The sequence below is a fragment of the Doryrhamphus excisus genome, linkage group LG13 (genome assembly GCF_037039965.1).
Source record: "Doryrhamphus excisus strain RoL-2023G ecotype Guam linkage group LG13, RoL_Dexc_Guam_v1.1, whole genome shotgun sequence".
Lineage (NCBI taxonomy): Eukaryota > Metazoa > Chordata > Actinopteri > Syngnathiformes > Syngnathidae > Doryrhamphus > Doryrhamphus excisus.
The window spans coordinates 6,934,481-6,952,024 of record NC_136369.1 but is presented as its reverse complement, the minus strand read 5'-3'; the positions used below and the strand labels follow the sequence as shown (position 1 = coordinate 6,952,024).

At 38.7% G+C, this 17,544-nt stretch overlaps 1 protein-coding gene across 4 annotated transcripts in view; it reads left to right on the top strand.

Moving 5' to 3' along the window:
* pcdh9 (protocadherin 9) overlaps nt 1-17,544 on the top strand; it is a 213,441-nt gene that overhangs the window by 162,585 nt on the left and 33,312 nt on the right. For 2 of the 4 annotated variants that reach the window (XM_058089203.2, XM_058089202.2), the window contains one exon: nt 1,293-1,368. In XM_058089203.2, coding sequence (XP_057945186.2) covers nt 1,293-1,368 — 76 coding nt within the window. Of the gene's footprint in view, nt 1-1,166; nt 1,369-17,544 lie in introns of all 4 variants that reach the window. The other 2 variants (XM_058089201.2, XM_058089200.2) reach the window with 1 other exon arrangement.

Genomic DNA, 17,544 nt, shown 5'->3' with positions numbered 1-17,544 from the left:
TCCATCCATCCATCCATGCACATCCGTTCATTCACTGGATTCTCATCATGTTGTCCATATGAAGATTACAAATAATAGAAAAGAAGAGCTATAAATATATTGAAGTTGTGTCCAACCTTTCATTACATCCTGCTTTCTGTCTCTATAAATCCACCTGCTCATATATTAATCCATCACAATTAAATCCTCAAGTTACTGTCTGCAACTCCCCCTTTCCACATTGTTTTTTTTTCTTTTATTAGTCCTCCTTTTTGTTTAATTGAATAGCGCATGCTCTTGGAGCAATTTTAAATATATAATGAGGTCATTTGCATTACACTGCAGATTGGGTGACCTTTGCTTTTTCCAATAATTACCGTAAAACCCATCCCTGTCTGTCATCACCAAGGATGTGGCACGAACCTCTCTGTGCTCACGAAAGGTTAGCTTGAGGCTTGTGTTTGGACTTATGAAAAAGCCTGAGGAAAATGTCATTACAGCTGGGGGGAAAAGACAATTGGAATTAGAAGTTGGAAATTCAATCAGGTCGGCTTTAAAGATTGTGTGCATTGTTGTATGCGTATGTGAGCGTGTGTGTGTTTGTGTGCGTGCAATCACACATGCATACCAACAATTGATGGCCTACAAGTCACGTCTAAAGAACTTCTGCAGGGAATTCCTTTCTTCCATGTGGAAGAGACACCCACATTTTTGTAATACCCAAATCAAATCGACAAAACAAACCAAATAAATTTCAGCAGTAAGCCTCATGAAATGATAACACAAGCTGCCACTAATATCTTGAGTGTCATGGCCTTCATTAATTATGTCTGATGTTAATTGCACTAACCATTAATAAAGGGCTCACATGTTTTACACCTTACACTTTTTTTTTACAAGTGAAGTGTAATTTGCATGCAGTTATGAGTTGTCATTGTGCAGTGAAACGTGACTGTGTTTACCATGTGTTAAATGCCCTCCCTGACGAGTTGAAAAAGCTCTTTTGACCTGTGACAGAATCATAATCACAGTATTTAATTATTAATTCCAAAACCAAAATATGAGAGCTTCATATGACATACTGCAGTACTGTGAAGTTCCATGCATAATTCTATTAGAAAATTAAAAAAAATGGAGCAATTCAGAGCACTAACATGCAAGGCTCTGTTCTGTGCTCTTGGTTCTAGTCGCAGCGGCGTGTCACGTTTCACCTGCCGGACGGCTCTCAGGAGAGCTGCAGTGACAGCGGTCTGGGGGAGCATGAGCCTGTAGGCAGTGGCTCCCTCCTCACACAACCTCTCCCTCTGGTGCAGGCGCAAGATGACTTCTACGAGCAGGCCTCCCCTGATAAGAGGACTGAAGCAGATGGCAACTCCGATCCAAACTCTGGTGAGTTTTATCATTTGTGTCCCAACAGACCTCTTCATAAGCACTGATGTAGTCAAAAAGTGCACGTTAAACAAAACAAGTGTACTTGTGCTTGTGATTAAAATGAAAATGAAAAGAACATTTGAACAGAAAACAGCATCAGTCCCACTTAAGAATAGAAGGTATTGAATATCATTTCATTTTGAGTAATTTGGCTCCTCGAGTGGTTTGCTGGTGGATCCACGAGCAGGTCATTCATTTCTCAGTTAATCATCCAGATGTGTTCGTGTCTCCCAAGAGCAAACCTGGACCTCCCATAGGTTCTTCACCTATTTGTGAAACTCATTGGATTTATTTAGAGATGATTTCCCAGTTGGAGGTCTTGGTTCTCCTCTGAAAATGTTAACTTCCCACTATTTCTGGTGGGAATGTACATCTCCGACCCAGTTTTCTCATTTTATCATTAAGTGGTGAGGCGTGCACAGAGATCAAGCGCATCGCCCCGAGGTCGGTGCCAGCTTGCATTGCGAGTGTGGAGGAGACAGCGTCACATAAATACAAGTAGTGTGAGTAAACTGTCTGTGCATGGCTTCTGACAAACTCGTAGCAGATGTGTTCACAGTTGGCAGGCAAACTCAAGTGAGTACCATGTAGACCTAATTGACTAAGAGAGTGCATGTATGTTATCTGGTGCTTTGAAAGTGGGATGGATATTATATTTACTGTTTTAGCTAAATAATTAAGCTTTCTTCGGAAAAAAAAAATGTTAAGCCGTGTTACTATATCATCACAGTGGTCTGAATCTGTGGTTTAAAATAACGTGTGTATATACACACAGGTGACAGTACACATTTGTTACGTGATCACAAGTCCTGAATTCCACTGTTATGAAGTAGGAATAAGTTATAATATTTTTACATAAGAAAAACAAATTATTTGGCTCAAACAGCGAAATAAAAAAAAAATATATAAATGAATGGCGGACAAGAAGTGACATCAGGCATTCAGAGCTGAGTTGATTAAGTGTCGCAAATCCAAAGTGCAGACAAAATATAGCCAGGAGTGCAGGTCTCCAAACTCAAATGGCATTCTATACTAACAGCATTGAAAGTCTCAGAAGCTCAAAGATCAAAATAACAGGGAGCGCATGCCAGACGTACCAAATGGACACTGTGACAATAAACAGCCAGGAACAAACAAAAGGGAGAGACTAAATATACACAGACAAATGACAGGATTTGGAACAGCTGGGGAAGATGCGAGGTTAAGACAGGAAGACTAGAGTTGATGAGCTGATGTTGAGAAAATAATGTAACGAGTGGACAGACAAGGCATGGAAGGAGACTAAGATAAACAAACAACAAAACTCCAGTTATCTATGTAAAAAGAACACATCTTAAAGATGGGTTTTTTTTGGGGGTAAACATTACTAATTAGAGAAGCATCATTCCCAAATTCAATGTTGACAAGCGACATTGTAGTCAAATAAGTAAAATTATATTAATTTAACGGATTGTAAGAATTGTACATCTGAGAAGGTCAACTGTCAAATTCTATATCCAACAGCCATTTCCCTGACCTAAATTTGTCATGGGGTTTGTCTTATTAATACTATATGAGGCTTGTACTAAGCATCATTCAACAAATAATGGGCACAGAAGCAAAAAAAAAAAAAAAAAAAATGAGGAACTACGCTGGAGGCAGCTGACAGAATGCCAAGGAGGCAAAAAAAACCAACATAGCGTGGATTCCTGTCTGATTGAAAAAGTGGAAGGAGAGACATGTTATGGTCGATGCCCTGTGATCAAGGATGAGAAAAAACGGTAACCAAATTCTGGGCTTGTCCTATGACAGTGCTCTGTATGGGAACCAGATTAATCTTTCCCCAATCTAACCCATTTGGGCTAGTAGAAGGAACCTGTGAGCTAATACAAGAACAGTTTCCCACTTGGTCATGGGTTGGGGCAAATATTAGCTCGTCTTCCAAATACAGCAATATCTTTCAGACCCATTCTTAAAAGGTGATAGGTTCATTTGACCTAAGATGAGACAATGCCCAGATATCAGACCACCAACTGGAATGTGCATCCATGCTGCACTGCCAGGCTTTAACAACTCATTTCCTATACTGCTTGTTCTCATGGTCATGGATGACCTGGGCAATTCACAACCATTAGTTAGTCTCCAATCAACCAAGCAAGCATATTTTGGGTATGTTGGAGGAAAAGAATACCCTAACACAATCCATGCATGGGGAAAACATGCAACTCCACAAAGCTGTTATGAGTCTGACATGCTAACCAATCGGTCGCTGTGCAGCCCATGAGGTACTTACTTAGCATTCTGCCGACAAATAGCCGCCGGTGTCTGTCTCCTTTTAGGAGAAGTCAGCAAGACTGGAGTCAAAAGCTGCACAAAAGGTGGTCTCAGCCACTCACTGCTTGGATCATTTCGTGATCCCAAGGCAACACTAAAAAAAGCTGTACACGGTCATGAGTAGGTCACAGGTGAGTTTGATGGTATAAAGATGTACGTATATATATTTTATACACCACCTCTGGAGGGATACAATAGAAATTCAAGTGTGGTCTCTTTCAGATTTCCGATTATGAGTTCACCACAAATGTAGGCCACGAAGTATGCAGTTTCCGCCTTTAAAGAGTCCTTAATAGGTTGCTTAGTGAGTGTGTGGGCTTTTAAAAAGGGAAGTATGTCAGACAGAGCAAGTAATGGATTTTAATTAGTTTTGGTATGCCATGGCCCAACATTGTATTATTATGATACTTTTTCATTTTTTTAATTTTTATTGTTTACACTGATATCAATGGGTTAAGTTGAGTGGTCATGACTTTTGTCTAAAACCTTCTGTATATAATTTATCTGTATGGAATCCTTCAACAGAAAAGCCTATGCAAAGTTTAAAACACAATGGGTTGTAATGAAGTTCAGTGTTGAAAATACCTTTCCTAACATAATAATACATAAAGTTTTTGCAGTTTAGGAAACTATATACTGTATGGCGTTTCAGCATGTAAACATACTTGGTGCTTTATGTTCTGTGTAGAAAAAAACGCTGTACTCATTTATAATTAATCATATTTACAGTGAAGCAGAGATGAGTCAGCATGCTGCATCTCTCCACTTCATTTATTTTAGACACATTACAGCTTGTGATTGTGTGCTGTGTTGTTTTAATTATTCCTTTGAAAATGTCTTCAGTCATGTGTTGTCTTTTGACACTAGAGTGATGCAGAAACCTACTATACAGTACGAGGGAATGCGTTTTCTGTTATGCTCATTTTTCGACCCTTTGAGTTATGGCCTCCTATAGAACAGCTATACACAATAACCTGCACAGAAAACTCTTTAGATTTTGCAGAATCTGTACCTATTAAATCCTTTTATTTGTGCTTCCTGCCCAAACGGCCTGTTTTATTTTATTCCACCCACTCTGCTGTAATTGGTCACACGGCCAAAGTGTTTCCTAACTATGAACCATATAAGGACATCCGTCAGTTTTACCATGCCTTTTGAAACTGAGCGTTCAGAGCCATCCCAAACTTCTTTCAGGGCTCACTTTTAAATTTGGTATCGTTTAGCACAAAAATGCAACATTTTAACTACATTTATAGGTTAGAAAAGTGGAAAAAGCACAATAGGTCTCCTATTTGTTGAATGAAGATATTGCATGACCTGTAGTGTAGTGGTACTCACGTCTGACTTTTGTGCAGTATATTATAGTAAACTACTTGTCTGACTCTTCATCAATTGGCAGAAGATAAATTATCATTAGTGGTGGGTGGTGAGATTTTTTTTTTACCTAAATACCAAACAGCTAAAGTTACTATTTAAACTATTTCCTTCTGTCCTTTAAATCCACGAGTAATGTCCATCCATTGATTTTAATCGCAAAGAAAAAAAAAAACCAACACAATAGCAGTGGTTTGATGATGAAATATGAAGGCTTTAAGTTGCAAATTTGTGCTCCAGAAAAAAATAAAATAATGCAGCGTCAGGTCACCTAACAGCAAGAAGCTTGAAGACTTCCTGAAGCCCCTTGGACATTTCATGACCAAGACACATATTAAAGAGTAATAAACCCAATGAAACTGCTATAGTTCGGGATACATTTTTCACAACTTCTGCCCTACAACCGGGCATATTTTATGAGAAACAATGTTTATTTCATAAGTGCCAAGTATGAAATAATTTAAGCATAATTTACACAAATTTACACTTCTGCTCTGTTTGTTGAAAATATTGTGTGTGTTTATTACCCTCTATTTATGAACTTTCCCAAGTCATTATAATTTTTAGCAGTTGATGTAGTTCATTCATATTGAAAAAAATAAACCCCTCGTGGATGGGTGATTCTAATAAAACAGTTGAATAATGTATGCACAGAGCATAGTGTGCAATGATCGATAGAGGTTTGAACCCCGGGATGCAGAAAAGAGGCAATCTTTTAGTTTAGTTTTTAATAAAGTTCCAGTGAGCCAGGATGCAAAGCTGGCACAATGAACGTGAAACTATAGTGCACAGGATGTTGTCTGAATATCACCGGGTGGATAACTAGCAACAAGTGACATTAGGTAGGTATGAGGAACATGAAGGGGAGCAACTATGACACAAATCAAAATCAGAGACTACAAAAGGTATAGTGGAAACAACCATGCATCCATTTTCGGTGCCGCTTCTCCTCATTTGGGTCACGGATATGCTGGAGCCTATCCCAGCTTGTCCTCATTAGGGTATTGGGTGAGCTGCAGTCTATTTCAGCTGGGTGCACCCTGTAATAATCACCAGCCAATCACAGGGCACATACAGACAAACAACCATTCACACTCACATTCATACCTATGGACTATGCCCAATTAACCTAAACTGGATATTTATTTAGGACGGTGGAAGGAAACTAGAGTATGCGCATGGGTACACTATGCAAACTCCATACTGAGATGTCCAAGCTGAGATTTGAACCCTCAATCTCATGACTATGATGCCAATGTGCTGAAAACAGAATGGTCTGTAATACAGAAAACAGAACATGAAGAGAGTACAGCCAAAAAAAAATAAGGCCAAGCGGTATAGAAAATGTTCTACCACACAACAATGGCTGCCTCCAATCATTCAGCCTTTGAAGTCACATTATTTCTGCAAAGACCTTAAACAGATGAAAAACATTTGAGAAGTGAAAAGACAAAAAAATTCTATGAACAAATCTAGGTGAAAAGGTTTTGGAGAAAACCCATGAAAGCCGTGGTGGTTGTCAATCTTTTATTAAATTGTATGACACACTGTTTGTGTGTGTCATTGATGGGTATGTGTGAACTGATTCCTGTATATGAATGGTATAGAATAGAATAGAATGTATAGAATATGTTTTTAATATTCATTCATTCATTCATTTTCTACCACTTATCCTCACGAGGGTAGTGGGGGTGCTGGAGCCTATCCCAGCTGTCTTCAGGTGAGAGGTGGGGTACACCCTGGACTGGTTGCCAGCCAATCACAGGGCACATATAGACAAACAACCATTCACACTCACATTCATACCTATGGACAATTTGGAGTCCCTGGAGCAAACCCACGCATGCATGGGGAGAACATGCAAACTCCACTCCACTCTGCGCGCTAACCACTCGACAAACTGTCTGTGACAAATCTATACATCCAAAAAATACATCCCCACTGTTTAGTGAATGGGTGCATACTGTTTTTGGAGACTGATTGAGATAAAAGTCACAGACATGTCTGAAATACTGAACTATGTGCCAGCAGCTCTGTTGTTATTGTTGTCCACACATCTATTGACTATTCAGGATAAAGAAAAAACAGACTGTCAGTCAGTTTGGCAGTCGTGCGACCCCATGCAGCTAAATGGTCTTCATGAATGGCAGCGATGCTTTGTATGATTCCATTCTTTTGTAACAAACCATTCACAAATATAACATGGTGGGTGAGTAACCACAGTACATTACGGTAATGTATTTAATGTCACAAAAAGCAAAATGAATCAAAACAAAATTTACAGTTGTTGTCGGCAAGTGGGCAGATTGCTGAGGCTGTCTTCAAGTGCAAGTGGGCATATTACACATCAGAAAAGTACACATGAAATAGGAATAATATGGCTTGAACAACAACTTCCAAGCATCCTATTTCTTGGACTAAAATCCACAATAGGGATATAAAATGAAATTAGCATCACATCCTTACCTGTTTTAAATGATACACTGCTGGTTGTTCATTGTGTGATAGGTAAGAAGCTGTACTTAATGAAGTCATCTTTAGCCTTTTCATACTTCCATACTTCAGATATTTTATTAGTAGTCATTATGAGCCGAAAGGTTCATAGATGTTGATGGTCTTCCTAGCATTCAAAGCAATCTGTGGTAAGTGTAGGTCTTCTGTTAGACACTTACTTTCAATTCCTTTTTTTTTTTTATTAACACAAATTAGACAAATTTTAGGGTCCAGCATGCCCGCGACCCTCGTGAGGATAAGTGGTACAGAAAAAAAAAATGGATGGATAGACTAATTTTGTTTCAAAATAAGCCACAGTATTTATAACAAAAACATTCTTGTATGAAAATGGGTGCTCAACAGCAGCCACAGCCTACCCCCATGTAGTCATAATGGTACAATCTTCATACTGGAACGATGGCTGAATGACACAGCAGCAGGATGGCTGTAGATAGCCTTTTATTTAAAATAGACACATCTTGCAGGCAGATGCTACAACACTGCATAAACAATAGTCAACACTTTGTAGTTTTCTCCCTCTCAGGACTTATATCCTAAAGCTTATTTCCCACCACCATCCACGACTCACACGCTGAACTCAGAAATAACATACTGTATAGCAGTCACTACAGTATGATTTGACTGTGAGATTCAGGCTCCTCTGAATCTTCTTCTTTCTCTTTGGGCTTTTCCCTTCACCAAATTAATCTCCTCCATCCAACCCTGTCTTCCGCATCTGTCTCTCGCACACCAACTACCCTAATGTTCTCCTTCACTACATCCATAAACCTCCTCTTTGGTCTTCCTCTATCCCTCCTACCTGGCAGCTCTAAATGCAGCATCCTACTACCAACATATTCACTATCTGTCCTCTGGACACTTCCCAACCATCTCAGTCTGGCTTCTCTGACTTTATCTCCAAGACCTTAAAATCAATCCTCTAAATCAAATTTTCAAATAGATGTCAATTCTGAGACACTCCTACTCATCAGTGTTAGTTTGAATTCCGAACTCACTACAAACTGTTTGTGTTAAGATGAAGGGAGTAGGACAGTCCCCTTGACCATGCCTCTGGGTGGGTGGCATGGATTCATATATCAGGTAATAGTGTTAATCTCTTCTTGGTATTGGAAAACCAGGCCTCTGTAAATATGTTGCCCTAGGATACAATGGGCTTTAAAGGATTTCTGTCTCCTAAGAGAAATTAGGCAGGTGCTTCAGAAGTGAACTAAATGGAAATGCTTGCTGGAGCATACAGGGGGAGCAGAGTGCTGCTGTCAACCTGTAAACATCATCTCAGAGTTGCCTCAGTCATTATCATGGCAGTCAGTGCCAACAGCTTGGGTGAGCAGACGGGGGCCTGATGAAGAGCATCCTCCAAGATGATTAGTCACAGTAAGGAGGGGAAAATTCGTAGGATGGTGGGGTTATAGTACAATCTTTGACTCAACTTGTAAATTGTCAAAGCACCGCAATCAACAATTACAAATTAGCCATTTAATATAATGTTTAGGGGCTGCACGGCGGACGAGTGGTTAGCACGCAGGCCACACAGCGAGGAGAATCAAGTTTGATACCACCCTCAGTCATCTCTATGTGGAGTTTGCATGTTCTCCCCATGGGTTTTCTCCAGGTACTGCGGTTTTCCTCCCACATTCCAAAAACATGCTAGGTTAATTGGCGACTCCAAATTGTCCATAGGTATGAATGTGAGTGTGAATGGTTGTTTGTCTATATGTGCCCTGTGATTGGCTGGCGACCAGTCCAGGGTTACCCCACTTTTCGCCTAAAGACAGCTGGGATAGGCTCCAGCACCCCCGTGACCCTAGTGAGGATAAGCAGTAGAAAATGAATGAATGAATATAATGTTTACTGTTAATCTAATGAATACAGTCAATAGGTTAGTCTCACTGTTTTATGGTGTACCTCACAAACCTGAAAATAATAAGTAGGGTAAAATAAATGAATCAAATCATGAATTAACAAAAACTAAATTAATAATTATTTTAGTATGCATCAAATATTTTTAAATGTGTACCATTCCAAAATTAATGTGTTGTGGATAATTGTTTTATTGTGATGTATCACAACGCATTGTATTAGCATATTTGCTCTCAGCATCACATTGTTAATACAGTTACAATAAACATAGTCTAAAAGTAAATTTAATGACATGACTTGCAAAAAGTCGGCTTTCTGTTGAAATTTCAGGATGAACCTAAAATGCACTATCCATTACAGATATTTTTTTTTTCCGTACAGGAGTATGAAACGAATAATTTCATCATTATCCTTATTCGTGTTTAAATAAAATGCTCATTACGTATTCACTTTCCATGCTTTGTGATTGGCCAGTCGCACACAGCAACCACCTCTCTCGAGATGCAAAGCAGCGTCAGCAGTGCTTCACAAGTTGTAACTGGGAAGTTTAAAACGGCACAATGCCTCCACTTTATTAGGTTTACTTGTTTTTGGTCGATCAAGATATTATGTGTGTTTAGTTTACATTGTCAAAATTGTCGTGCTGCTCACTCTTATCCAGATCATTGTATGTCTTGTATGTCTCCGGTGAATATGCCGGTGCTGACATAGTACACTATTTTCCGCACTATAAAACACACTTAAAAGCCTTTAATTCCCTCAAAAATTAACAATTTGCCTTATAACAGGGTGCACCTTAGAATGTGTTAAATACAGAAAATAGAGCCTGTAATTGAGACTGCTCCTTATAATCGGGTGCTCCTTATTGTGCAGGAAATACCGTATTTTTGTTATGCTACTAGAGTCAACTAGAGATGTTGTGTTTTATGAATGTATTTAAAAACAGTGTCACTGTCAGACACCTAAACTGAAATCCTGTTTCCACTTATGTTGAACTGAAGCAGTCTCATTCTCTCTGCAGCATTGCTGCTTGTATTCTGGTTAAAATATGCTGTTATTGGTCCTCACAGGTAAACTGGAGCCTATCCCAGCTGATTGCAGCAAAATACAAACTTTGAAATATTTTTTTTGGGGTCACTCTATCACCGTATCAAGATGTCATTTTTATCATGAGTGTTGCAAATCCTACCATATCGTGAGGTACCTTGTGATTTCCAGCCCTACTCTCAATACTTGATATGGCCCTGCCTCAGCCAGACTCTACCTCCAGTGGCCCCCGGGGAAATTGAGTTTGAGACCCCTGGTATAAACCATTAATTTTATGGTGGTTATTTTAAAACGGTGATAGGGTAGGTAAGGATCATATTTATTTGTTCTCATTACTTTGCCCCATAAAAACAGTGAAACATGAATACGTTTCAAACAGAGAAGGCTAAAAATGAGACTCCAGAAGGGTTCCACTAATAAGAGGTTACAGAGATAATATCACATTGAAAATAGATGCTGGGATGACAGCTGAAGTCAAGGTGAACTGACAGGTTGAAAAGTAATCACTCAGTGAGTAGAATGCATACTGATCCTGTAAGTGATAGACGGGAAAAGGTCACCGACAAACCAGAGCACATTTGAGAAGCGAAAAGGTTGTAAACACTAATAGCTTTTTGTGAGAACAGTAGCATTGAGAATATAAAGGACGTTGACTTTCACACTTTGATTGTTTGACAAAGTGGCTGTCTAAAACATGGACATGGGGGAAGAAGTTTTAAAAATGAATCTAATGTGGCCCTTGGTGGATTTTTATTTAACTAGTCTTGACCCTAAGATCAAATACGGTGTCAAAGTAGAAGCTTATAAGGACTTGTAGCTTGATTTTTCCGAGGTCTGTCAATAACACCTACCATTTGTTTGGTTGTGACTGCAGGATGTTTTCAGGATAGTGTTGTGTCCTTGTTAAAGATACACACACATATAACTTTGTATTTCATTGTCAAATGGATTCCGGTGGACAGACAGTTGATTGACAGTGTTCTGACTCAGCTAGGAGTCATGGTCGTCACCTCAACGCCTCAAGCTTCTTCTGTCAATGAGATGCAACAATATTCCTTCAAGATTCTTCTCTGTATTCCATTTACAAAACAACACTTTTTTTATTGACCTTGCATAACCCCTTTCTCACATTGTGCGTCATCTTTCGAACCACCCCAATCAACTGTTCTTCCACTTGACATTACACTCAAGCTGAGCTTCTTTAATTTTCACAAATTGCTCCACTCAAGGTACAATTTTTAAATTTAGCATTTAAACTGAACTTGGACAATAAAAATGTCTTAATACTTGAATGGTATGTTTGAAATGACTGCTTAGAAAAGAAGGTTTTATTAATTTCTACATGTGGCATAAGGGCTTAGGTTGTTTTACTTGCTGTTTCTTGATATATAGCATTCAGCAGTATGTGTACATGTAGGAAGGGTGGGGTAATGTGAACCACCGTCCCTCCTACTCTGTTCTGCTTGAACCCTAACATCATGGGCTAATCCCTGAAAATGCCATCCAGAGTTTGACAAGTCACTCGTTGCTTACTGCTGTGGAATTTACCACTCGGTGAGAGTGATTCCCTTTAATCTGCTCTTATTACAACCTACAATGTTGCATGGTAGACAGTATTTCCCAGATCAAGGTTTAATACTGCAACACTGATTAGCTGAGGGCAATCCCCAGGGAGCTGAATTCCATTTTTTTTTTTACTTTAACAAGTCAGCACTTGTCATAAAATCACTGTCTCAACAAACAGTGGGGGACTTCCAATTAGCATTTGTATAGGTGGAAAAAGGTATGGTGAAGTGACACCTGCACCTCAAAAATAGAGATGCCGACTGTTGAGTTTTAAGTTGATTAGCACAGGACACAAAATTATTATGGGGTTCTTAATTCTGGAATTTAGAATTAGGTGGTTGGCTACTATTTTCAGAAAAGGTATCAAAGTCAAGAAAGAAATCTCTGTAAAATAACTGCAGTGGTTCTATACCCTGTCACATGAAGAGCATCCTCTTAATACCTTGTTACACATTTCATTTGAATACAACAAAAATACTACCTAAATACCTCAATATCTTCTTCAAAGGCATCGGTGTAGCAACAACAATGTTCACACATTTCTGTAATGAAAGTTGGCACATTGAGATATATACTCAACACTATATACAAATGTATGGTTAGAAATCATAAAAATGTACAATTTCTAGAAAGAGAATACACCATACATACAATAATTGTCAACATATATATCGTACTTATTGTGTGGAAATATGGGCTAATAACTATAAAAGCAATCTTCACTCGCGAAATGTACTGCAAAAAAGGTCAGTAAGGATAATTCATAATGCCGCCTACAGAGAACATACTAACTCCTTATTTCTAAAATCCCAAATACTTCAACTTGCTGATATAGTTCATCTTCAAACAGCTAAAATAATGCATAAGGCTAAAAACCAATTACCTAAAAATGTCATCCAATACTTCTCTACAAGAGAGGAGAAATATGATCTCAGGGAAGAACTACATTTGAAACACTTATATGCTAGGACTACGTTAAAAAGCCATAACATTTCAGTATGTGGAATCAAACCATGGAATGGATTGAGTAAGGACCTCAAACAATGCACAACGATGAGCCAATTCAAGAAACAATACAAGCAGTTGATGTTTGCTAAATACAAGGATGAAGAGTCTTGAACCAGTCATGATGTGCTATATATATCACTATATTGACACTTACTATGGTACCCATTATGTCATTGGATGCTCATATCACCTTGTACTTCGGTACGAGGTGCATTATTAAAAAAAAAAAACAAAAAAAAAACAAACTGTATTATGGAAAGCAGGAAGTGAACAAATGTAACAGTTACTGATTGTGAAAGTACCAGATGGAGGGGTAGGGATTGTTATGGGATGCACTCAATTGTAATCTGATGCATGTTCAAATGAAATAAAACCATTACCATTACCATATAAATGCGTAAATATTATGCATTATGCATAAATATTTTTATCAATGCTGATACAAGATACAGGATGAAAGGTGATATTTAGACGACATCAACTGTATATATGAATAAAATCTAGCTTTGGTATATGACATTAAAGAAAAATCTCTACTCTTGAGTCAACGTCTTAACTGAAGAAGTCAGAGTGGCACAATTATACAGTGAACAGATTAGATGGGTAAACAGATACAGATAGCGGTGTGCTCTCTCATCCCGAATACAAACATTGATTTAGAGAGCAGCAGCATTTTACAAGAACCGCGCACAACCTGGTAATGGTAAAGGCAAAGGTAAAAGGTAAAAGGAACGACAAAAGGTAATGGCAAATTCTTGCTGATTTGCTATGACTACAGAATGCATAGAATTTACTGTACATTGTTGCTGACTTTAAAAAAAAATGTCCAAGAGGGACATTATAAGTTAATTTATAATGTACTTACTGCAAGTGTAATAAATCTCCATCAATATCAATGAGCATATTTTCATATAAAAAATTAATGTTTGAATTTCCAATGCATATTCTAAATATCGCATCAAAAATATGACCAATTTTCTTTAATATGGTAACAGTTTACAGGAAGAGGAGCTTTCACACGTTATCTAGGTCCCTAGTGTGTTAATTAATATTTATATTTGTCCAATGCCTCAAACTCTGCCTTCAAGCAGTTATTAAATTATCATGAGCTTGGGCCGAGGCTTTTCTGTGGGTTAGTGAGATTGCTGCAGTTCTGTTGCAGCGTGTGCGCGATAAGTGACAACAATGTTCCCCTTTCCACCAATCAAAAAATGATAAAGTAGATTTTTAATGACATAGCACACAAACGGGGGTATTAAAACACTTGTTTGTCTGCCCATTTATTTTGCATAACCCAGTCATGCAGAAAGTTGCCTTTGGCAGCCCCAACCCTAAACACCCTGAGCTTTACATTCTGCACAATTAGAGGCTGTCCTGTGAGGTATCTGACAGCATGACTAGAAGGTGCAAGCTACCTAGTGCTCAACACAGTGCTACTAACTGAAAGGCAGCTATGATAATTAGTGTTTCTAGCCAGAAGCTCCTCACTGGCATCTTACCCCCGCACTGACCCAGGGAGATTGGAAAGTGGCCCGGTGGCTCCCAAGAGACTGAGCCTGTCAGGTCCGTCACTTCTGCCATGACAGAGGAGTGAACGGAGGTGTTTTAAATGCCAACCGGTACACGCTTGCCAGGCCCATCGTCTGGCGCCGGAATACAGGTCCTGTCCATCAGTGTGATACCCTTACGCTGTAGACACTGAAGCAAAGCTGGGGCTAATTGTCTGGGGAGAGTTAACCCTCTAAATCAGAGATTCAATGACGTTGCCGCTAGTTCGATTCTGCACCTCCAGGAAATATTTTTCTGCAGCAATACTTTTTTTTTTTTTACTTTGTAGTGGGTTGTCAGACCAACAAAGTGCTTTTCTTTCTGCGTGCTAATTTGAATGGATTTTCAAAATCGAAGTACGTCAAGAAAAGTAACAGGATTGGGATAACATTGAGCAGGCATGCAGGCGTACTTAAGATAAATGACAGTGACTGTGTGCTTATTTGCATAATGATATTTGTTTGCAGTGTGTCTGTTCTCCTTTTGACACAAAGCTCAAAGTGATGAGATGCAAATTTCATGTTTTTTACAATGAGGGGGGCACTGCTTCAGGTTCCTCTCAAGTGAAGAAGCAAAGTCATACATGTTAAGTGGGGAAAAATATTTTAACGGACCTGTTGTACGCAGCTCACAGCAGATGATGAATTTCAAAGTCAGACTTGAACTGGAAAAGCTTTGTAGCTGTGTTCAAACTGTAACTCTGCTTAAACACCTCACGCTTTACTTGTATTGCAGGGCGTGATTGAATCCCTTATTTATGCTCTCTTTTTTGTCTCCTCCAACTTGTTATTTCATAAACAAATACTTTAAACGATGAAAACTAAATAAAGAAATGTTGATATTTGAGTCGAAAATAGAAACACTTCTGACAGGAGTTATGACTTACATGAAAGCAATCTGTTTTTGTTTCCTTAAATATAATTTCAGTTGTTGGACATTGCTGAATTATTAATTAACTCACTGACATTGACTGGCGGAAGGTAAAGCAAATAAAAGCAGCAACAACAAACATGCAAGAATAATCCTAAAGAAAGAACATTCATCCCATGAGATTTTATCAAAAATGGATTTCTCTATATTACTGCAGGTTTTCTCGCCAACTAGTTTCTCCAGCAATTTGAAGGTGGTGTTGATCATTAAGTGGGCGGCACGGCGGTCAAGTGGTTAGCACACAGACCTCACAGCTAGGAGACCAGGGTTCGATTCCACCCTCGGCATCTCTGTGGAGTTTGCATGTTCTCCCCGTGCATGCGTGGGTTTTCTCCGGGTACTCCGGTTTCCTCCCACATTCCAAAAACATGCTAGGTTAATTGGCGACTCCAAATTGTCCATAGGTATGAATGTGAGTGTGAATGGTTGTTTGTCTATATGTGCCCTGTGATTGGCTGGCGACCAGTCCAGGGTGTACCCCGCCTCTCGCCCGAAGACAGCTGGGAAAGGCTCCAGCACCCCCCGCGACCCTCGTGAAGAAAAAGCGGTAGAAAATGAATGAATGAATATTGATCATTAAAATCACCTGCTTTGGTGACCGGCCTGGAAAGAAAACCTGTCTCGGCCCTCCATGGCATGAGTTTGACACCCCTGCTCTATATGCAACCCAGTATTCTGGTTGGGTTTGTTAAAGGGGACCTATTATGATAATTTTTCAACCCTTTGTATTGAGTTGTGGACTCCTGCAGAGCAGCTACACACAATAACCCACACAGAAAACTTTTTAGATTTTGCAGAATCTGCACCTATTCCAGCTATATTTCCTTTGATTTGTGCTTCCTGCCAAAATGGTCTATTTTAATTTTTCCACTCACGAGCCGCCTCTGCTGTGATTGATCACACACCCAAAGTGCTTCCTAACTATGAACCATATAAGGAAGTCCGCCCCTCTGTGACATCACAAACGGGCAGTTTTACCATGCCTTTTGAAACCGGAGCATTTTGAGCCATCTCAAACTTCTTTCAGGGTTCACTTCCAAATGCACAAATCTCATTATCTGAAACATTGACATTGTTTAACACGAGAAATTCGAGAAAACATTCTAACTACATTTATAGGTCAGAAAAGTGGAAAAAGCATAATGGGTCCCCTTTAACACTATTAATGTATTCATGCAGTTTGTGCATATGTCAAGTAGGTCATAGTTTTTGAAGACCAGCATCTCCCCGATGTAAATTTATTTTAGTGTTTTGGAGAAAGAGACAGAACAAAAGCATGTAAAATAGTTAAACAAAATGATTGGAAATTGTTACAGAAATTGACCAGACTCATTCATATTTGTCTCTCTCGAGACATCACTCAGTTGGCTTGAATATTTTGAGTACGTGGAGACAGAACTCTGAAATACGACCTTAGTTGAAATGCCCATGTGTTTACAGAAATATTGTATAATTCTGATGCATTAAGAGAGAGTGCTGTATGGATTTGAGGTCATGCAAAATAACACTGTTTGCCAGCACAAACCCAGTTTAATGATCTTCTCAGGAACAGTAAGATTTTTATCCACAAACTCTTTTTGTTATTTTAACAAAAAGGTCTGTAAAGGTTTGAGTACATGATTTATCTGAAGATTTGAATCAGTGAAACCGAATTTGGATTTGAAATGTAAAAAAGTATAAATAAAAAAGGTTTAAAGACGCAAATGTAAATGTAATGTTTTGATTAACTCAGTAAGTTTCATAATAACAGGAGGGTGTTTTCTTCTGTAGAGTTGTTGAAGGACTTTAGTTTATTTAAATCAAATATCTTACCTTAGACTGTAATGAAAAAAGTGTGTATAATCAAGATTTAGGGGCAACTGATTACTTAATAATGGCAGTAACAATAGATTGCAATTTGGTAACTTTTTTTTGCATGCACCACATGCATCATGTCATGTTTTAAACAAATATAAATGCATACATAGCGAACAG